At 36.5% G+C, this 24,093-nt stretch overlaps 1 protein-coding gene across 1 annotated transcript in view; it reads left to right on the forward strand.

The window, feature by feature from the left end:
• Positions 1 to 11,362: 11,362 nt before the first annotated feature.
• The window catches only part of LOC120527591 (OCIA domain-containing protein 1-like), a 93,317-nt gene continuing 80,586 nt past the window's right edge, over positions 11,363 to 24,093 (forward strand). Inside the window, exons 1-4 of the mRNA XM_039751184.1 lie at positions 11,363 to 11,536; positions 18,514 to 18,598; positions 18,958 to 19,011; positions 23,527 to 23,574. Coding sequence (XP_039607118.1) covers positions 11,477 to 11,536; positions 18,514 to 18,598; positions 18,958 to 19,011; positions 23,527 to 23,574 — 247 coding nt within the window. The 5' untranslated portion in view covers positions 11,363 to 11,476. The remainder of the gene's footprint in view (positions 11,537 to 18,513; positions 18,599 to 18,957; positions 19,012 to 23,526; positions 23,575 to 24,093) is intronic.

A 24,093-nucleotide genomic window follows, 5' to 3' on the forward strand; every position in this document is an offset into this window, starting at 1 on the left:
AGGCAATAACATGATAGCTCACCTTCCCAAAGCAAAAGTATTCCTGGAATTCTTAATCCCACTCAATAATTAAGGCCTATTGTGTCTGGAATTTCTACATTAAAATTCCAAACACAATTTCTCTTCTACATAATAGGAGATTTTTTTCCTCAGTGATTATTACAAACACAATAAAAAATTAGATTAAAACTACTTTTGAAATGTAAAGCTGATGTCATGTTATGCCAGATCATATAAATTTGCATAACTGCACAATCGCTCTGCGGTGGGCTGGCGCCTTGCCCGGGGTTTGTTTCCTGCCTTGCGCCCTGTGTTGGCTGGGATTAGCTCCAGCAGACCCCGTGACCCTGTAGTTAGGATATAGTGGGTTGGATAATGGATGGATAGATGGATGAACAAATCGCTGCCCATCTCTAATTTACCAACTGTGGACTGACTTTCCAGCACAGCTGTGCTCGCCCATTTTTGTGACAGCCAATAACATACTGCCTGATGGAGCCTGTGCTGTACAAAGGGTTAACAGATACAACAAGTTCAGCCACAGTCTCCACCCTTTTTCTTTTCTCCATTCTGTTTTAGCATATAAAACATGAGACATTAGAAAGACAAGACTTTCTGCTGTTTGCAAGATTCAAAAAACAAGCTCCTTATTCCCGGTTATTACATTCTATACACTGTACTTCCAGATGACACAGAACCTTTAAAAAGAGTGTAGTAAATTATCAAACAACAACATAACAATATGTTAAAGTATTAAAATATTGAGCTTTAAAAATAATAATAATAAAAAAAATAAATAAATAGATAGATATATATCTTTCTCTCTCACACGTGAGCCACAAGCCTTTATCAGCTAGAAATTAGCTAACATAACCTGAGATATGTCAGGAGAGATGCAAAATGATAACACAGTGAATATACAAGATAATAGTAAAGCAACAGGATAATGTTATATTTTATCCTGGTTTGCTCTCAGAAAAAAAAAAGCTCAGTGTTCCTTCCAATTCCAATAATCTCACACTTAATCTCTTACCTCCTAATAATCCAAATAAACACCTAAAAACACTGCTGCACCATCACCCACCCAAAAAATAAAAAAAATAGAAAAATAAAAATTATCAAAATGTACAACTATAAGCAAACAAAAGTACAGGCTAAGAACTACAAAAGTGATAATATAAATTAAAAATTGAATCGTAAAAACAAAAATTACACTTTTTTTTTGTTTTTACTTTATTACTTATTCTCTCCAGATATCATTTTATTGCTTTTGACATATAAACATAAAGAATAGGTTATTTTAAATTATTTCTCTTGTAAAGACAGCTATGAAATCACCTCAGTGACGAAAAAAAAAACACTCATTTTTTTAACCAACTGGAACTTTAACCATCTGTCATCTACATTCAATTCAGATCAACAGTAACACGTTCCTGCCAGATGCTGGCTTTGGCGTCTACAGTATCTCTTTATATAGCTCTGAACACATGTAAACATAAGCATTTGTGACCTAAATGTAGAAGCTTTAATAATTAAATAGAGAAAAATAATTTAAGCAATAACCAAGTTTTCATTTTACTATTTCCTTGTCATACCCATAGTTGTGTCACTTTAAATGGGAAATTAACAACAATATTTAACCCAGCAGACCAGTAAATTAACTCTTATCCAAGAAGCAAATTTGTTATACTACAGATTGCATAACATTAACTTAGAGGTTGATGCATTTTGCATAAACAAAAGGAAATATGAAAATAATCCGTAGGAAACAAGGCACATCAACTTATGATATAAAAAAACACAGGTTACAAAGCAGTAATACTAAAAATTTAAACACAATGTGTTAATGGTAACAGAGATTAGCATGAAGGCAGGAATTCTGGCAAAACAACATAAGCTGCCACTGTTGCAAGAAGTGACGCCCTTCCTAAAAGGACTTGCTGAGACATGCTTAGGGAAAAACTAGTTATAACCCATACCAAGCAACAGAAGGGGAAAAAAACACTATTTTATGGTTCATTTATGCATTCCTTTGCATGAAACATATTAAGAAACAAACATTAAAAATATCAAATGTTAATCTTCAAGATAACAAAACTGAGCAACTTTAATATACAAACACCATATACAGATTTCCTTGTGCAGAATTGGAGGGGGTGTTACGGAATGGGTATTTAAAAGATGCCTTCTAAATGTACAGTACTACACAAACTTCCAGTTACAAAGTATTTCTTAAACTTTAAAATGAAACATTGTGGAGAGGGTGCAAGTTAGTATTGTACAAAAATATCCCACAAGTGTAAAAACTGCACAAAAAATACTTACATTAGAAGACACAGAGAATAAAAGAGAAAAAAGTGAGAGGAAAAAAACACCATGGATTTCTGGACTCTGGCTGAGCTTCTAAGTGGTATACTTTGTGCGTCACCTTTTTATATTTCCCATTTGTTCATGTCAACTTCCTCTCAGATTTTTAAATTTCCTCCTATAGGCTTCATGCATACAGTACAATCCCTCTTAACTGGCCTTGCATTAACTGGCCGACGGATTAACCGGCCTGTTAAAATAAAATAATTTTTTTTTTTTTAATCCCGAGTTCTTCTTTATATTATATGTATGCACTTCCTTCTTTTCTGGAAGGTGAGAGGTATTTTAAAACCAGCAAACAACAAAACAGTGTTCAAATTAAATAAAGTGCAGTGTATCAAAAGTCTTCTTTAAATAAATAATCCATTAAAACGAGTGAATTAGTGGCGGTTAAAATCCATTAGTAAAAAAAACCAAGTCCTTTAAAAGCAAAGCAAACCAGGTTAAAACACTGGCTAGAAGCGGTCTCTTAAAATCCAAAGCACGGGCCGCCTTCTTTGTACCTGGCGGCTCCACTGCTTCTCCCATCAGACTTAGCAACAGGGGAGTCACCCTACCTGCAGGTGAAGCGGTCTTCCACACTGGTTCGGTAGCCCTCCAATCCCTGGCTACATCAGGCTCCATTCCAACCGAGACTTGGGTTCTTTCCCCAGCAGCCAGGGTGCTCACGCTGGGGCTAAACCAGTCCAAAGCCTCTACGACTACTGCTGCCTTTCGACGGCCAGTCATCTTCAATACTGGTCACTCCAGCTCCATGATCAATTAGCTGAAGCGACCACTTTCTTCATCATCACAAATTCCCCGGGAACAATCGGTCACACATACCACACCCCCTTGCTAAGTCTTTTTGACTTGAGCTGTGGACCCGCTACACCATACTGTCCAGTCGTTGTACGAGGAAAAAAAACCCATGTGCGAAATCGTGGATGAAGCCTTGTGGATATGGTTTCTTCGGGAATGTTGATGAGGTACAGTACATACCTTAGAAAAATTTTTCAACATGAAAATAAGTATGCATCAGATTAACCAGCCAAAACGGCAACCAACCATGGGTCCAGTCCCGAGGTGGCCGGTTAAGAGGGATTGTACTGTATTGAAGTTGACTGGTAACTCCTGAGATGGCCTGCTGTGATCTGATACAGCAAAAGGTACCATATATGCATGGTTGGGCTGAAATTTACCCAAGGATGTCTCTTTTATTCCACACAGGCTATCACAGAATCTAGCTAAACATAACCCTCACCTGTAAAAAGTTTTGAATAATAGAGAGATGGAAATGCTAACTGATTTTAGTGCCTTCATAATGACAAAATGACCTTAGTACTAATACACCATAAGTTTGTATATCATAACTGTATACCATAAGACGACGACAATGGGTGTTTATGACCTTCTTAGCACAAAAAAAATGCAGAGACAGAGACTAAGACATTGGCATACTTTTAAACAAAGAACTTAATGAAGCAATATTTTATATATATCACACACAATGTCTAACAAATCACTATTCACGTAGCCCATCACAGACTGGGATGTACACATTTCCATCAGCCGTTAAAAATAATCAGAGAACAAGCAACTCTTTTTATGACTTCTTATCTTATACAGGACCATCCTCTCGGTCAAGTGTGAAAGTTCCCAAAATGAAGATGATACAAAAGGTTAAAGCAGACTAAGACCATCTTTTTGATGTAGCTCATGGTAAGTAGATGCAGACATATCCTATGTTCAAGAGGCCTATGGCCATGCCATAGACAAATAGCACCCTACAACCAAATGAGTGTCTTCATAGTCTCTTTGGTCAGATGACTAAATAAATAAATGCCTCTAGTAATGAAAGCTTGTCAATGCATCTTCATATTTGTCTTTTGCATTTCCACAACTTATGCCCTCTCTATTCTCCACCATGGCTCTTCAATACTTTGAATGACACTCTGCATGCACAACCATAAATTCTTACTTATGTTCCTTACAAAAGCCAACTCCTGATACCTTTTATAAAACAATTATCATTCTAAGTCGGCATTGTTTTAGTCCACAACTGTTGTTGCTAGAACAAAGACATGCTTAGAACATTCATGCTTTAAAAATATCAAGCATACATCCACTTCAGGTTTAAACTTTATGGTTAAAGCAGGCAAAATTAACTACATGTATTTAAAACCTCATTTCCAAAGATGTCATCACTAACGTTGCCAATAAAACACAAAAACTGATCAACATAAACAATAAAGTGTAATATCATAAATCATTTCCACAACATCAACAGTTCCCTGACAGTGCACCATGGACACACAATGAACTTGCAATATAAATTTGGAAGTTTAATAAATATATGTATACTAGGGGGCGCTACCCATGAACGCATAGTAAGGAGATGCCATCGGATCATCTGCTGTCTTTCTGCTGCTGTTGTGCAGCTTGTCAATCAATTTAAAGCCTGTAAAGCGGCTCTCCTTTTTGCCACCTCACATCTCTGTCGCTTGCGTTGTGAGGGGGGGCTGTGGGGGGTTAGGGTGGCTGAACACACGCAAGGAGAACCAGTCAGATCATCTGCTGGCTTTATACTGCTGATGAGCTGTGTATTTTACTTGTCTTTGTTTTAAGAGCTGGGAGCAAGTTAAAGCATCTCTCGCAGGACTTCTATTTGTCTTCCGAGAAGATCATGTCTCGTCTCCCTAGTCTCCCTCCCCAAGATTATTTTTTATAATAGAGAGATTTATCCATTATTAGATTAATACAAAACTGCATGACTAGTATATTTTGCTTAAAAATACTGCATAGTTTAAACCTAATTGGAAAAAATAACATTTTGCTCCTTCAATTAAAATATGCAAATCAAGACTTTTATTATTGTGAATTTTATTCTCTTACAGTGCAATACCATTTTAATATTGTACCATCTAGAAGGTGATACTCAGAACTAGAAACAGGAGCAAAACGGACAACTGTTAAAAACACCTCTACTATCATAGTAACAATGGATTTAAAAAATTACACTCGGAAAGTAATAAATACTTTATATGTACAGTTGACTGATCATTCTTCCAACAATTTCGTAAATTAAGGGCTATTGACAGCTGGTTTCTATCCCACTATGTCTTGGTGCAAGGTGGGAACTAACATTGGATAGGAAAACACTATCAAATGATACACTCAAGAGTATGGGAAATTTTAGAGTTGTCAATTAACTTAACCTCCAATTTTTTGGGATGAGAGAGGAAAAGTGGAGTATAATGAGGAAAACCGACACTGACACAGAACAATGAAACTCCACACAGGCAATGTAAGTTACGATTGCAGCAAGTAAAATTCAAAACAAAATTTAAACCAAGTGGTCCTCTCTGTACCTGTGGCTAGTCTACAACAGTGACTAAATGAGCAGTTCTAAACGTTCACACTGGTTAGACATCTGTGTGATTCACTTTATAATGCATGAGACAAACTGTTCTAATAGCAGGTGATTTTCAAGTGCAGACTTGATTTACAGTACATAATTTTAATGAGTTCCAGAAAGTCAAAACATATTTCAATGATCTTCAGACATGTAATTTGTCATCTTAGAATGATCAGACTCTGACTTGCACTGACAAAGGCATACAGATTTGAATTGTGTCTAAAGTACAATGCATACAATGCGCTGGCAAGGAAAGAAGAGCAGGCAGAAACTACAAGTGAGCTCACCATATCTGGAAAACATTTGTAAATCCACCATCAACTGGCTGTCAACATACAACAAGCTCGGAGTACTTTGAAAATATTAAACTGTGCTGAGAAGTCATGAGGAAGTCATGTAATTCATCATCTCCTATGATTAGCATTCATGTAATGTAATATGACATCCACAAGGCAATGAGATCCAGCAACAAGTCACCAAATATGACTTTTTTTTTTTTTTAATTTTAGTGATTTTATTGTAATCATTCCATGCAAATGTATCAATTTTTACAAAAAGTAGGATTGAAAACAAATCAACCCCCACCCCTGAGAAAGACAGCATGACCAACTGAGTAAAACTTAAAGCTAGTAAAAATAAATAAATTGATGAGTTTAATAAGCAGATAAAGATACATGGGGAAGAAAAAGAAATGGGAAGAGAATCTGCTTCCTCAGTACTTTAAGAGCTTGTTCTAGAATATTATTGATTAGATCCTGCCAGGTTTTGAAAAAGTTCTGCACAGATCCATTAAGTTAGAATTCGATTTTTTCCAATTTCAAATAATATAAAACATCAGTTACCTACTGAAAGAGGAGAGTTAGAATTCTTCCAGTTTAGCAAAATAAGTCTGACTTTTGCTTTGACTAGAAGTTGTGTAATGTGTGCCGGCATTTGTAGCACCACAAAATCTCTGGAGTTAGTGGGGGTTGCTATAAATATTATACTTCATTGTTAAATAAACCAGCAAACACATTTTACAGTGTATCTTTTTGAAAGGAGTGTCAATTTTTGCAACAGCTAAAATGTGATGAATATAATAGAACTGTATGCAAAAAAGCTGAATATTTTACTGTGGAATTTAGTATATTTGTTTTGCTCAAGCAGTAATATTTACCCCAAGTTTCATTTGGATTGTGGGATTAATTTTTGAGTGTTACCATATTCACACTTTCACCCTGTCAAAATGTATTTCCTCTTGTATAATATATATGGTATACTATATAGCAGGAGTACACAGTTCTGCTCAGGGTGGGGGCACCAATTACATCTCTCTATTATAAAAAAAATCCTGTAGAGAAACTGTAGGTCAACGAGACGTGACCTTCACATTAAGATCACGGAAGACACTTAAGACCCGTTAGACTAAAGAGATTGGCCAAGGAGCGTCTCGCGGGGAGCTTAAACATGAGACTTTGTCCCAAGAGATTGACCCAGGACCGTCTCGTGATGACGTAGAATATGAGATTCTTGCAAGACACGCCCTAGTTACAAATAAATAAGAGCAAGGGCAGCATGCAACACACTCAGTCGTGTTTTGGCTTTGAACACACACAGATCCAGGGCTCTCAGCACATATAAAGAATACAAGGACAATATGTTATAAATGAAACATAGATGACTAAGGGAAGAAGAAAGCAGCGCAGAGAAAAGAGACTCAAAAAGAAAAAGAATAATCTAGGTGCAAATTCAGAAAATAAGGAAAGTAATCATCACCCCGGAACAAGTGGAAGTGAAAAAAAAAAAAAGCACGTCCAATCAGGACATTGGAGCTATACACATGCAGAGCAGGTTAGAGATTATGAAAGCAGTGGAATTCGAAAGGCTCAAAAAAATAAAAAAACGTTTGCATGATAGAAAGTTAAAGAATATGAAAGTAGGAAAATTAGAAAGTATAAAAAAAGAAAGTAAAGATCGCAGGAGCGCAAACAAATGGAAATTATTACTTGAAAAAGGGAAAATAATCACCACGGACCAGGTGTCATTTAAATTAAAAAAAAAAAATGCAGGATAAAGCAGAGTAGAAAACAAAGTAAAATATCATAAAAAGGTTAAAAAACAAGGGGGCCAAACACATGCAGAGCAGGTTAGAGATAATGAAAACTGGAATTCAAAAGACTCAAAACAAAGTTGGCGCAAAACACATGCAGAGCAAGATACAGAATATGAAAGCAGAAAAAAACGACAATGTCAAAACAAAGAAAGTAAACATTGCATTAGCATAAACAAAGAGAAATTATTACTCGGAGAAATAACAAAAAGGCGAATAGAGATCGAATATATGGACATAGGTGATATGTGAGAAGTATGTAAATATTGTAAGGCTTTGAAGTTTAAGTCAACAGAATTTCAAAAACAGAGTTTACCTCACATGCATTTATTGGTTACTTTGCAAAAAAATTATTAACTGCTGATGATGTAGATCGTTTTGTCTGTGCTGAAATTAACAACAGAGAACGCTATCCTGAATTATGGTACAAAGTCATTAAACACGTCTCACGGATCTCATTTAAAAGATTCAGAACGTTGGGACTCCAAAGATTCCAAATATTGTTTTTACAGAAGTTCTGAAATAAAAGTGAAACTAATGAAATAGCAACAATTCAAAGAAAAAAAAAATCTTAAAAAAGTGTGTATCCGGAAAAACAAAAACGGGATTGGCGAAGCGCCCTAGTTTTTGAACAAAATGAAGTTTATGGCCTTCATCTGTGCAAAATTTGGCAGAGTTATGTTTGACAATGTGGATTTACATAACAGACAAGCACATACAGAAATGCACATTCAAGTGTATATATTAGGAGAAGGAGAGTTGGGAGCATGTACCGATTACAGTGCGTTGCCACACACACCACACAATGAACCACCCAGATTTGGGACCCCAGTACGACCCGTGCCATGGCTGACACTTAAGCACCACACTGGAACAGTGTGAGGTTTTCTACAGTGGCTGGAGTGCCAATACTGCCAGAAAGTTTTCCTTGAAAGTTGGAGGACCTGCCTATATATTTGATGTTGTATTTTTGTAAAGTAAAAAGGAATTAGATATTTAGAAAATCATTTTAAACTAGTTTATGGTATTTTAAATTTGACATGCACATTAAATATGTCCAGATAACCAGGAAATATTTTCTGCCTCTACTGATGCTAAGAACTCTCACTACAATCACAAACCTGACAAATGGATTTGCTAACAAAGTTGACTTGAAAAACGTGTTCTCAGAAAAATGGGTTTAAATGGTTGTTGTAAATGTGATTATATAAACAAGAAGATTCTGAATATCTTAGTATTTAATATTTGTGCAGCACGGATTTCATGTTTTTTGAGGACTTTAGGGAAAAACTCTAGAGACCACACAACCACGAATGCATACACAATTCAATTAAGGGTGTGCACATAATATGATAAATGGGGTTCATGAAAAATAACATTCTTTACAATATTCAAGCTATTAACCCACCAGCAATTAAAATAGGGCCCTCTTGTATTTGCTTGCCTTGGAGAATGAAAGTAGCCCCAAACGCAACAGCAGGTGGTGAAACTCTAATTTAATCCGCAGTACGAAAAACTGTATGTATGAATATAAGTTACATGCTCTACAATAATTATTTGAAGGGGCGATGCAAATCATGATGAGGGCACGAAATCCCTTCAAAACTGATATACCATACTAAGTGGCAATTTAAACGTAACTACAGGAAGGGAGGACGTTCAAACGCTTTAACCAGAAAACTGCAGCACGTTTATTCTTACTTTGCCCTTTTATTTTTACTCTTCCATCGGGTCTTAGGTGTTGTATTGATACTCAGACGGCAGCGATTAGTTATAGAGTCGGGTTCACGACGGGCCTCGATTGATTAGAACTCCAGGTTGCGATCACCCGCGACCGACTGATAGATCTTAGTTGATAGCGGTTACTAAACCAAACGTAACTAAAACATGACGAAGAAATTGATAAAAACACTGAGCAACAAGACATTGGTGTTGGAGAATACCAGTGGACTATGACAGATAGGGCACGCGCAACACTTAATCCAAGATGCCACTTTGCATGGGAAATAAAGTAACTACCTTGTAACACATCCTCCAAGCACTAGTTCCACACTTCTTCGTGACAGACAGAGGGTTATGTAGCGGGGGTGCACTTAGAGTGGCAGACACGACGAGTAACCTATTCAAATCGAAATTAAACCGGCACCGCTGAGCATATAGATGTATTTCGTTTCATTCCCGTCCATTTAACTAGAATGAGCCAGAGCATTTGACTGGGGACAAAAGAAGAAGGCGGCGGCAAAAACAATTGGCCGCTGCTACATACTGCGTACCAGGGCAACGAAACAATCGGCACCCGGAGCCACGCGTGTGTAATCGTCCTTGTCAAGCACAGAAAGAAGAAAGACCTGAATGACTACTAAAATAATTATACGGCTCTGTCCGATGCAGAACGCTGCGCTTTACATAACGGAAAAAGAAACAGAACGGGTGTGTGCTTGCGTTTTCCTTCACATATCGCCCTTCCCGTTTACGCAGATTACCCTAGAACAATGCGCTACCACCCCCATTAGCAGGCACCTTTCTACAAAAACACGCCGGTAACAGCGAGCGTTGCCAGCAGATGCCGAAATATTTTTTAAAAAAATCTGGTCATTCTTACCTTCCCTCTTACTGAAGTAGGGTTCGCTAGTCCGTACTCTTCCGTTTTACGCGTGTATCTTCCAGAGAAAATGTAACGCCGAATTAAATACGATGATGTTAGTCTACTCCTTGATGTACGCTGCTCTTTCCCTTTAGTGAGTCTATTTTTATAACAGAATGTATTTTTTTCTTTCTTGTGCGTTCTTTCCATCTAAAACTCGACGGCCCAGAAATGCTCCTACCTCCACTTTCGTCAGATTGGCACGAACCTGCTTAACGGCATTGACAGCGGACTTCTCTGAACGGTTAACAGAACTGTCCATCTCCCGTCGGGCCAGCCTACATGCTTCTGCTTTTTGATTGGTTGAGAATAAGGGCCCTTTATGCCCGCCTTTTTGAATGTTCATTAGTCACCAGAACTGTCAATAATGTTGGATAATGAGGCATTGTCAAAGAGTCTGCCACCTTTTTTATTTTAATCCAAGAAGACTTTGTGATTGGCTCGTGTTAAAATAACCCCTCCCTCTCGGCCATAAAGCAATTGGTAAAAACATCAGAGAAGATACACGGCAGATTTTTCTGTACTCTTAAGTCATATTTTTGTGTTGTTTTAATTTGCAAAAGGGCTCGTAAAATAATCGTATACAGTGTGACCTCAGTATATACAAAGCTTGACGATTTTTTAATAAGGAGTTAAACTACCCCAAGCATGCGAGAAAGCCGCTGCTTTTAAATTCCCACATTGTTTCTGTCGGTAATTTATAATGACATACAGTATAATCTGCACTTCCTTCACTTCTCATATGTATGTGTTTAAATTCAGAAACTGTGTCAAATCGTATTTTAAAGTATTCCGAACGAAACTAAATTGAACAGATAAATCGCCTTAAAGCTAACATTTATTTAGTCTCATTAAGAACCGAGTTCTTCCGGGTCACAACAGATGGTGCCTTGCTTTCCGGTTTTCTGTGGAGGTCGGTGAGGACTGTACTTCGCTTTGACTGAGTACTGTATTTGTTGTCCTTTTCTCACCTTCTAGCATGGCTCCCGAGTCTTCTGCAGGGGTACCGACACCTGGACAGAGAGGCGCCCCCTATCAGGTAAAAGATGACACGGTTTTAAACCTCTGTAACCTTTCCACTGTGTTTGTCCGCTTATTTCTGGTATGCTCAGTGTAAACAAGTGCGTACGCTTCCTTCAAGAATGGCAAGTAACGTTGTGTTTCTTACTGCTTGGCGTGTAACATGACAATGGTTGGCGCCGGAATATGAATAAAGGAATGTTTTGTTGAAGTAATATTAAAAATAGTAGGTATACATGTTGTACAGATGTTCTGCCTTGTTTTGTTACTATGTAAGTGTAAACTGTAGTGTTTCTTTAGTATTTTAAAAGTCAGTATTTTTGAGAAATTGCTGTCTTTCATTTAAAACCAAGCGCTGTTTCTCTCTCTCGTATCTCTCTCTCTCTCTCTCTCTCTCTCTATATCTATATATATATATATATATATATATATATATAAAAATGTGTGTGTATAGTTGGCACCCTGCCCGGGATTGGTTCCTGCCTTGTGCCCTGTGTTGGCTGGGATTGGCTCCAGCAGACCCCCGTGACCCTATTCGGATTCAGCGGGTTAGAAAATGGATGGATGGATGGATGTGTGTGTATATCTATATCTGCGCCCAGCTAAAGGCTCATTTTGCTTCTACATACTGTACTGAGGAATTAAAATGACTGACATAAGTTCAGTTACGAGCAGATGACAACCCGTATAAACTTAAGTTAGTAAAGCAAACGAACGCGGACAGGTTCCTCAGATGCCCTTAGCATCACTTACTCTGAACTCTTCCAATTCCGCATAAACTCACAAGATTCAAGCCAACAACCTTAACCAAACAGAAATGCTGAAAGAACAAAGATTTTTCTGACGTATAGATTTACTTTTATCTTGGCAACCAACGGCAGTTGTTCGACTTTTTAAGTGGAAAAAATGAAAAAAATTGTGGCTTAATAAAACATTGTGCAAGCCTCCAGTCACTCGCGATATCGTCTCGTTACACGTCGAATTGCCGAGTATGAGAAAGTGCACACAATCGCAGAATCGACTGACTTGCCGTAAGCAATAACAGATAAATGCATTTGAACCTCTAAACCAGTGGTTCCCAAACTCAGTCCTTAGGGTTAGGGTTACAGTGGCTACAGGTTTTTGTTCCAACCAGAGTCACGCTAATCTCATTTAGTTTAGCTGGTCCCTTTTTTCTGTTCTGTTCTTTTATTCTGCATTCAGAAAAGCACAGCAGTATGATTTTTAAATTAAGACATTTTTGAAATATATATATTTTTTTCCAATAACTTTTCTTTTGTTGTTTTCCTATTATTTTTCCCTCATTCGATGTAGCCTGCTCCCTTCATTGTATCCTAATAGTGAGAATTAAAAACAAGCAAAGCAGACGCCTGAGCGAACAACAGTAAATGATTAAAGGCAGCAACTGCTTCAGAGTCAGACCCACTAATTAGTCAATAATGGAGAGGCAGAATGGAAATAAAATGAACATAAATAAATTTAAAAAATCACATAAGTGCTTAATTTTTATTAAAATGTACAGTATTAACATATTTACTTTTTTAATGTATTCATTGACCCCGAAACACGGAAGCTGGGAAAGAACAGCACACTTAATTAGGCTAGGAGTCCAATTAAAAACAGAAGTTGGGTTGGAAACTTTTTTGATGCCCTAAGCAAATGTGAAAATGTTGCTCCCAGTCCACAGAATCTTGAGAGTAAAGAGCTGTTTTGACCCCTTGGAGAGCAACATGAGTTGTAAAAATGCCAGCCATCCAGGCTCCTATAAACTTTGCAATCACAGGTGACAGTCTAGCTTGTATATATGATAGACAGCCTTTGAGGTTACCTATTAAAAAGATAAATGGACATTAAATTTTTAAAGCACTCTTGTTGAGTTTTTTTTTTTTTTGGATGAATACTGTATTTCATTTATTTATGTACACTGTATTTAAATTTTGAATATGTATTTACTGATATTTGTTTATATGTGCCATTCGGGGGAAAATGTTGGCTTGTTTACATTAAAATTACTGCTAGTAAAGAGTCGTCACTGAACAAAAATAACAAAATACAGAGTTGTAAAGTCAAAGAGATTGAAAACCACTACACAATTGAATACATTTTTGCTCAGCTTCTGTTTGATTGTACCTACAACACTCATTTCAGCAAGTGTGGAAAGTTATTTTTTTCAACCTCAACTCATTTGCAGATGAGATGTTCCTAGGTGCATGCTCTGCCCCAACTTAGCTGTTTGCTAGATTTTTAAGTGATGTTTCAGTTACTTTCAGAATTATGGGCATCAACAGAATATTTATCCCCCTTATAAAACAAAGGGGATTGTTCACTGTCCACACATTTCAAAATTTTTCCTTAGTTACAGTTTTTATATACTAGGTTTGTATCCTTGTCTTGTGCTTGTTTTAAGTGTGCAACTTTTGTATCTCTATTGATGTACAGTGTGATGAAAACCAGGGCGTCAACGGCCCAAACCCCCAACACAAACACACAAAGAGTCCCAGGTGCATATAAAGGATGGTATACCACAAAGTAACACAAAAGCACAGGTTTCTCTCTCCAATACCTAAAAATCTCTCTCCTTCCAACTCTTGCCACCACACTGCCCTAAACCACTTGAGTGTTGCATTTCTTCGTCCCAGGTCCATTTTTTTAAGGACCCGGGAATACTTCCGGTACCAGGACCCCTGCCTGATGGAAGTACGTCCAGGTTATACAGAAGTCCATTACAGCAAGGAGCTTGTCTCCCTGCAGCACCCTCTTGCGGCACCCAGTGACTCCAGCAGGGCTGCTCTGCCAGACTACATTTCCCTGCATGCCCTTCTGGCTTTCCAATGGGCATCAATATCCAGTGCTGCCACTATCTAGTGTGCTAGGGTAATAACAAATCCTCATCAATATCTTTTCTTTTCAATGGGATGTCCATTAATCCTTTCTGACCCTTCCTTACGGGTCTGCTGCTCCTTTCCTCCCCCAGCTGGGATGCTTATCATGCTTATCTGCCTATTTGTAGTCTCCATCCAGATAAGGAATCATCCCCTCTCCTGGCCAGGATGCCCATCCAGCCCATGTGGCATCTACAACAGTAAGTGTTGACAGTGCTCAGCAATTTTTTGGCACCTCATTCTAGAGTTGGCACATTATGCTGCTGAGATAAGCTTTGGCTATGTATAGCTTTACACTTAGATTAAGCTGATTCAGAAAAGGAATGAATTGAACTGGTAGACCACAACCCATGTTGATTCAAGATTTTTGGTTCAGTACCTATTTATGCAACAAGTCTCAAAGGAAGTTTACCTCATAAAAGAACATGAAATGAAAAAAATGTTGGAAGACAAAGGTTAAAATTACATAGAGCAAGATATATTAATTACATAAAAAGTATATGAATAAAAATGCTTAAACTGAATTAAGGCTTTTTTACTTGAGGAAAATTTTAAGTGTTGTTTAAGTACATGTTTAAAGACTGCAGCTCTTTATTGCTAATTGAGAGTGAATTTCAAAGTTTAGAAGCTAAATAGCAGTAGGCTCAGATGGGCATCGACAGACCGAAGACCTCTGTTAGTTGCATATCAGTTTATCAAAATAGATAAATATAAAAGGGCTTTCTTTGTCATGTAATGCTTTAAAGGTAAAATTTATATTTTACGATTAATACACATTTTAACAGGAAGCCAACATGAATGACATAAAAAAGGGTTATGCTGGATCACAGCCTGTTATGTCAAAAGGAGAGCAGCTGAATTGTGCACCATCTGGAGATCATGTATAGCTCACTTTGGCAGACCACAATACAAGCCATTACACTAATGTAAGCAAGAAAGCTTAAGCAACAGCAAGCTTAAGATGGGGTACATTAGTGCATTGTGCCTTAAATGAAGTATACAGATTTACAAGTCGCTTTTATCCTAAATCTTAACACCACCTCACCATTTCGGCTTTGTTTGATCTGTCCTGGTCAACTGTAAGCTCTATTATTGTGAAGTGGAAGCATCTAGGAGCAACAACACCCCAGCCACGAAGTAGTAGACAGCACAAACTCTGAGTGGAGTCACCAAGGGCTGAAGCACATAGCGCAAAGAATACCTGCCATCTGCTGCATCACCCACTGTAGATTTCCAAACTGACACACAAAAAAACCTCAGCACAAGGACTGTGCTTTGGAAGCTTCATGAAATGGGTTTCCATGGCTAAGCAGCACCACACAAGCCTAAGATAACTATGCACATTGCCAAGTGTTGACTGGAGTGGTGTAAAGCATGCTGCCATTGGACTCTGGAGCAATAGGAATATGTTCTCTGGAGGAGAACATTATCTTCCAGACTGCATAGTGCCTATTATAAAGTTTGATGGAGCAAGGATAATGGTCTGGGTGTTATTTCAAGATGTTAATGCTACATCATTCAAAGACATTTTAGACAATTGTGCACTTCCATCTTTTTGGCATAGTTTGGGGAAGGCCTATTCCTGTTTCACTATGACTGTAGTGCTGTTGTTCACAAAAACAGGTCCATAAAGATCGGGTTTGGCAAGTTTGGTGTGGAGGAACTCAAGTGACCTTCACAGAGGCCGGAACTCAAGCCACTGAACACCATTGGGATGAAATGAAACCTGATTGAGAGCCAAATCTTCATGCTCAAAATAAATACATAAGCTCAAAAATTCTCTTTTGACTGAATGGGCTGAAATTCCATACCATCTAAAATCTTTTGGAAAGCCTTCTCAGAAGAAACTAAACTCATATATGCGTAGGTGTGATGGTCAGGTGTCCGCAAACTTTAGACCATGTACTGTATGAAGCCGAGACAAAATTCTCCATGACTGCTTAAACACACTAACGCAGTCATTAGTTTGTTATTATCAGATATGCAGATTTTTTTTTTTTTTTTTTAAGTAATTTGAGACAATATCTATTCATGTCAAGTATTTGGGCATCATTGTCATTTTTATTTTGCAAACCTTTTTATTTTCAACAACTTAAAGGTTTGTAAATTGAGTTTGGATGTTTAACAGGAAGCTTCTGAGTTAACAAATGATTTAGAGAAAACATTTAAAACAAATCAGAAGCAATGTAGGATGTAGTAGGTTTTTACAAAAATAAAATTATAATAAAAATAACAGCTGGTTCAAGGCAGATGGAGAGTGTAGAGTCCGCTTGATAGGTTTGTTGTGCAGGATGTCATTTGCTTGGGGTGGGAACCAACCATGAAGGAATAATAGACAAGATTAAACTAAACAAGATCTTTTTCACCCTTACTGATGCAGAGAAAATGTAATAAAGGTGACCTAAATATTTTTAATTATGCTTCACGTAACTAGCCACATAAGATGGAGATTGTGTGACGCCATATGCTGACTAAGGTAACTTAATCTATATTACTGATACTGAAAAGTGTCTTTAAATTAGGAATTTAAAGTAAATTTAATAATAAATAGAAAAACATTATGAAAGTCATTTTTCATTTGTATAAATGAGAAAGTCTTAGTGTAAAACCACAGTTACTCTTCTTAGGTTTAAGAGTAAATTATAACATGAGAATATGAAGAATGATATTTTTAGTGTGCCAGAGTAGTGTTTAACAAGTTGTTTAGAGTACACGTGTAGGTCAAAAAACATAACAATGGGGCAGAAAAAATTGTCCCAAACTGTTTTGTGAATTGGTGCAGCTGTAAGTTTTTTTTTACTAAAAGATAAAAAGCCAAATATTCAAAATTAATTAAAAGGCAGATTGTGAAAGTGAGGTGCAATAACAGATATGCAAAATACCTCAACATTGTATAACATCTGGAATTACACAATGACAGTACTTGGTGTGAGGTAAAACAACAATCACATGGCAAGTTTTGCCTTTAACTAAGATCTTTTTTTTTGGGGGGGTAAATTCAAATTGTGCCATTCGATCTGACAGCCCCTTCAAATTGTCCCATTCGCTCTGACAGCTCCATTTCTGAGCATTGTTTCTTATTACATGTTGTAACATGCATATAACAAAAGGTTACCGGTACACTAATTACCAATAGCCTTTACCCTGCCACCTTAACTCCAAAGCATCCTTGCCAGCGTCTTGCTTCCTGAAGCTTAGATGTCTCTGTGTTCACGGCTACTTTTTCAATTGAAATTTACACACCTCACAAAAAAGTGAAAAACCATAAGCCTTTAGTTTTTCATTTTTCAATCTGCTTTAAGATTTATGAAGGTGAGTCCACAAGGCATTACTGACTTATAATTCAGGGAACCTGGGGTAGAAATCCAGACTGAGTCTCAATCTGTATGGGTTTGTTCTCACATAGTTTGGTTTCCCTTCACATGTAAAAGATAGGCTGATTAGATTGATTGGTCACTCACAATTAGTCCATTGTATTAAGTGAGTATGTTCTGGAATGGGACCTCCCACAGTTGTTTAATGCCTAATTCCTGATTCTGCAAGGATAGGCTCTGACATCCATGACTCTTTTGTTTGTACTGTTTGACTTCAAGACAAAGAAAACTTGCTATATTACCTGCACCCTTGGGAAGTAAGGGTGGAGCAATTTTAGCACCCCTACCCTTACATCACAGTTTTATATAATTATTGTTTATGAATATTTCTATAATTTAAAAAATAACAATTGCCTTTGTACTTGATTCATTTTTGTTATTTCGTCCTATAACTGCATAACATCTCATTAAACATTTATTTTTAGTATTGTGTATTCACTTTTGGATATAAATGAATTCTTATATTTGAGCTATGATTAGTTAAATATGTCATATATATATAGTCTTACTTTTAAAGGTATTAATGGATTAGCAAACTATATTTGATACTTATTTTTTAAATGCTTACCACTTTTTTCATTTTGCTTAACAGGTAGGATGGGTCATTGTTTTTCACTATTAACTAACAAAGATCTGATTTGCAGACACTTACAAATTTTTTTTAGAATTAATTAAAATGTACCATTTGCCTTTAAAATTATGGTTAGGTTATGTGTTGTTCATATTTCATATTTATGTAGAACCCATTGGGCATGGCATATGTTCCAACAGAGGAGGAAAGAAGAGTGTTTAAGGAGTGCAATGATGAGAGTTTCTGGTATAGATGTAAGTGCTATGTTTTTTAATTTGTCCTCTGCAAGTAACAATCTTGTGATTTAACTTTTCAGTTTTAATACAAAATATACATGAACTCTTTTTATAATTTCTGTCTGTTGCATATGACCAAATTGAAAACAATTAATTTTGCCTTATTGCTGCCAGCAATACATTTTAAATATGTTTTAATTAATACTTTGTAATTAAGGTTGATCCACTAAAAGCTTGTCTTTTTATTTGTCAATTCAATTTAATGTAGACCACTGCATATATATTGTATTTTATAAAAAAAAAATAGGGTACATTTTAATTTTTTTTTGTTTATATTTGTTAATTACAAATTGAAAACTCTTTTTTTTCTTTTACAGCTTTGCCATTCACTGCTGTAGGCATGTTTGTCACCCAAGGATTAATTGCCAGGGGTAAGGTGCACTCAAAAAGGTGGCATTGGAGATTATGCAGCAATGAAGCCAGTCCCATTTTCTATTATATTTTCCAATTTTTTGTTTATTTATACTACTGGGGGGATTCGCTTGCCAACCCCTGTGTTTGGTTAATCGTATACAATTTAATTTTTTTTTTCTTTGGAATTGTTTCAATTTCATTATTTGCACTTTACTTAAAAGCTTCATTAAAAACAATATTTTTGGAGACACATTGTGACAGCTCAACGTATAACTGCCCGTGAGTGAATATTGTTTCTGTTTCTCTAATAAATAATCATAACATAATCTAATGTTTGTCCCTGTGATTTATTGATAGTCGTAGCAAAAGCTGCTCTCACGGTAAACTGTAAACATTTTAATACGAATGGCATATCACAATCTCCTTTGATGTGTAATGATCACAAAAGTTTTACTTGAACAATCGCTGACTTCGTAACCCCAAACACAACTTTCTAGCACCCTCTCCTATCCCTCATCCCCCGCGTATTGCCCCCCCTTACTGCATCAATCAATACCCCGCTATCAGTCTTCCGTGCTGTACTCCACCCTCCCTCAATTGGACCGAAGAGCCACTTAAAACCAAAAAGGCCTCAACCTGGCTGGGACGCTACAATACTTTCTAATTTTACTGCTTTCATATTCTGTACCTTTCTCTGCATGTGTATCGCGCCATCGTTTGTTTGAGCCTTTTGAATTCCACTGCTTTCATAATCTCTTATCTGCCTTTTTTTCTCTCCAATGCCTTTGGGTCTCTATTCCATGTACTGTCCTTATACGCTTTATATGTGTTGAGAGCACATGATCTGTGTGCACTATGTGCTTTTACTGCGACTGACTGTTTTTTGATGGGTGTGCTCTTATCTTTTGTAAGTAGGGCGTGTCTTTCAAGAATCTCATGTTCCAAGTCCCCGCGAGATGGCCCTGAGACAAACTCTTGGCACCAAGTCTCATGTTTACGGTCCCCGTGAGACGCTCCGTGGCAAGTCTGTTTTGTCTCGCGGGTCTTTTAAATGTCTATCGAGAACTTCCGAGAAGATTACATATCGTCGCCTTGCTTTTACTTTCCAGGATTTCTTTTTATAATGGAGAGACAGCAATATTTTAACTTCCAACTCCATAAAATAGAAGATTTTACTATCTGAAATTTGCTGAAGTTAAAGATACTCATTAGCCTGTCAATTTTTATTGGTGCCCTGCAGTGGACTGACGCCTTGTTCAGGGCTTGTTTCTGACTTGTTTGCTGGGATAGACACTAGCTGCCCTGTGGCTTTGTTCAGGATGAAGTGGGTTTGGAAGGTGGTTTGAGTTTTGTGTTTTTATTTTATTTATTTATTTTTATTTTTATTTTTTTACAATTTGCATTGGAGCGTTGTAGTTCCTAATTTGCTAGTGTGCAGCTATAATGCTTTTCTGTACATATAGCTGTAGTTATTCCAAATGCTTTACTAATATGAAATATTTTTTGTATTTTACTGGTGCTTTGACTGCTGTAGAAAGTGCTCTGCAGTGTTGGCCATGTCAGAACATTTTCAACATGTGATTTTAGCTTAGCTGCTCTGAATATGAATTTGTCCAACAATGTTCAGTATTGTTAATGTTTAGTAGCTCTCGGCTCCTTGATCTCAATTTCATTTTTTGCCAGCTACCTTTAAATGTCCTTTTCTGTTCATCACACATGTTAACATGGTGGCTAAAAGTCTGTAAATACCACTTAATTTTAATGTTACACTTTATTATATAATGATGTGTCAGTGAGTGACATTTTGCTAGCTTGTGACAGTCTTATCCATGTTTATAATGTAGTCTGACTTATGCATTTCAAGCTAGCTGTCCATTTGGTACTTTACAATTTGATTTGAATTTTTTAAATTATATTTTTATCTTATGTAGCATTTTTTGCAGAGCATGAAAGTGATTTACATCATTACATGATTTAATGAAATGGTCATATTAAAGTCTTAGTAGACTCGACAGCATGTTTTTATTACTAACAATTTAACAATCGCTGCATAATTCTTACTTTCAGCTGATGTATTTGTTTAGTTATGTGGCCTAAAAAAGATTTCTAAGAAATTCATAAAAAATTGTATTATAAGCTTACTTAAAGTTTCTTTTGCTTCTTACTTTTTTAATTTATGTTTTTCTCTAGCATTTGTTCCCTTTATTGTATCCAAATGCCGGTGATTAGCAGAAGTAGTGCAAACAAAGGTTCAAGCTGCATTGAATGTTAGAGGGAACAATTACTTTACTGATATTTTACTTGTTGACTCATTAAAATAATATATAAGATTGAATTCAACTAAGGGATCAAACTATAGACAAAGTGTTTATTAAAAAGAAGGTGATAAAGCAAACATATCATTTAAAGTTCTGGCAAAAATATAATTATTTTAGAGTTTCTTGGAATAAGATTATAAAAAGCTTGTAAAACAGTGAGGGCAAAAAAAATTAACAATGATGCACTCATTACGAAATTGGTTGGAACAAAAACCTCAAGGTACACGGGGACAAAATTTGGAAGCCAATGGTACATAGTAATAGGAGTATTGGTTTTGAGAAACAATACTTTTATGAATTTAGAAGATGTGTTAGGTCACTCAAAAATTAAAACTAAAAGCCAACAGTCATTCACATCCTAATACTGTATAGCCATTGCAAATTCTGTTCAAATGAAGTGATTTTTTCAACTTTTTTCATAATGGGGAATCTTGCCAAATAACACAATCACTTTTTTTTTAGGCTAGGAACCCCTTTTATAACAATGCAAGGTGAAAAACATGATCTGTCACCTTAGCATTGTAAGCACCTAGTGCAGAAAGAGGTATAAACATTTGCATGTGTATCTATAGAGTACTGATAATATATGCACAGTAACGCAGACTCATACATATCATGGCCAATTGTGTAATAGTATAAAAAAATTGTTTGAAAAAATGTATAAGCTTGACTTTTATATGTAGGATTAGCTGAAAAGATAAAGTGTATAGTATAAAACCTACAATGCTTGGAAAGATATGTTCCACTGTTTACCTTGGCTTTGCAATAGTTCCAACAATCACCATGGTAAGCATTTGCCCTGGGTGAGCAATTTAATGGTAAACGCACGCTAAGGAGAACCAGTCGGTCATCTGCTGGCTTGCTCTGTTGGCAAGCCCCATGTTCTGCTTGTCGCTTGTCATTGTTTTAAGAGCTGGGAGCACATGAAGTTCTTCTACCAAAAGCATTCCAACAACTGCTAGGTTAGATGTCTGTGAACTTGTTTTAAATGTTGTCTCCCTGCCTTGTCTCGCGTGACGTTAAAATGACTCTCGCGGTACATCAAATTGTATTCCAAGAAGATCACATCTCGTCTCCGTAGTCTCCCTCCCAAGATTTTTTTTTTTTAATAATAGAAAGATGTGAATCACCATTTAGCTGTTTTGGCCACATTTCCCAACTTGAACAGGAGTATTGTCATTGCCCAGTTTCTCTAAAATGTTGCTTACTCATGGGTTTACAGCTGCCACAAATATATGCATGTTCCTCCATCAAGTTTTCTTTTACAAATCCCAAAGCTTGCCGGAGATTTCATGCTAAAGCTTTATAGATGAGGCCCCTGGCTCCATTAGACTGCCACCACTTCCCCAGTCTATAGGACCTACATCAATGGGACCCTGTATTCTGATGACGCCTACATCAAGTCACCTACACAGCAATAGTTGCACAAATAGGACAAACATTTTGTTCAGATAACAAAGAAAAGTTTTCTGAATGTTATAATGAGTACATAGGCATGCATGGGGATTATGTTGAAAAATAAACCTTATTTGATGTTACTGGGGTTTCCCTTAATTGGTCAGGCTCACAACATTTTGATCATACCTCATTAAAATAATCATGAGATTCAAATGGATAACTTGTTTTTTTTGGCATATATATATATATAATTGCTAGTGGAATGGTCAGAAAACAAAAACATAAGGCTTCTGAATATCTATTGGAAACCAACCATGCTAGCATGTTTCAGTTTTCCCCCCGACCGCAAAATGTGTCTGTCTTACTTTAATAATCTCCTTGTAGGTTTCCTAGAGTAACCTCTTCACCATTCATTGTTTCCTCATGAAGAAAAGCTGGAGAACAGCAATTTTATTTTGTCTCTGGGGAATGTGGAAGTAAAAGCAGTACTATTGCCTCTTTAGTAAATATTTTGGGCTAGGCTGGCTGCCTGACACCTGGTCTCCCCTCTGTTGCATGTCTTGTGTGATATTCTTCCAGTCCCTTCTTTAAAACAAAGCAGAATAGGCTCTGTGACACCCTGCATTTTTTAATTTTCTGTAAAGTACTGCCATCTGTTTACCAGGCATGTTTCACTTGTGGTGGCAGAGAGTTCTAATGTTTATATTTCAGATTTTAATAGATATTAATAGTTATTTAAATTTACGGTCATAGAGCTATAAAGTTGCAAGAAAGTACATTTTTTAATGTGCGATTATTTTTTATTTTTCATTTTAGGAATACTTACTTCCTCGGCACGATTTGGTTCATTTCCCAAGGTTGCATGTAAGTAACCAAGATGAATCTTTTTAAAATATTTTCTTTCACAAGCACATGGATTTTTCTAAACTGTAATTTAAAGAGATTTACCTATGTATTTTAACTGCTTAATGAACATTTTCAAATCAGTTAAAGTTCACATTAACCCTTTTTGAAACACATGGAAAGGAATGATGATAATGCTCTTTTTTCACTCTGTGCACTTGAATATCATCATACTTTTAATAAGTTAAAGTAATAATAGAGTAAATTTCAATAGATACACTGTTAAGTTGAAAAAATGTTTAATCAAAAAGTACGCATGCAGAAATACCTTTAAGTCAGTTCATACTATGCCCAATTATGCACTGAATTTGTTTATCTTTAAAAAAAAATCACAAGCTTAAATAAAAAATACTAAGCAGGTAAGAGAGCAGTAAACAATACAAACAAAAGAGTAAGACAGAGGTCAGTTTTTTACACATTGCATTGCATTTAGCTACAAAGATAACACCTTTGTAGACTTCAGAAGCAATGTTAATTTTG

The sequence above is a fragment of the Polypterus senegalus genome, chromosome 4 (genome assembly GCF_016835505.1).
Source record: "Polypterus senegalus isolate Bchr_013 chromosome 4, ASM1683550v1, whole genome shotgun sequence".
NCBI lineage: Eukaryota > Metazoa > Chordata > Cladistia > Polypteriformes > Polypteridae > Polypterus > Polypterus senegalus.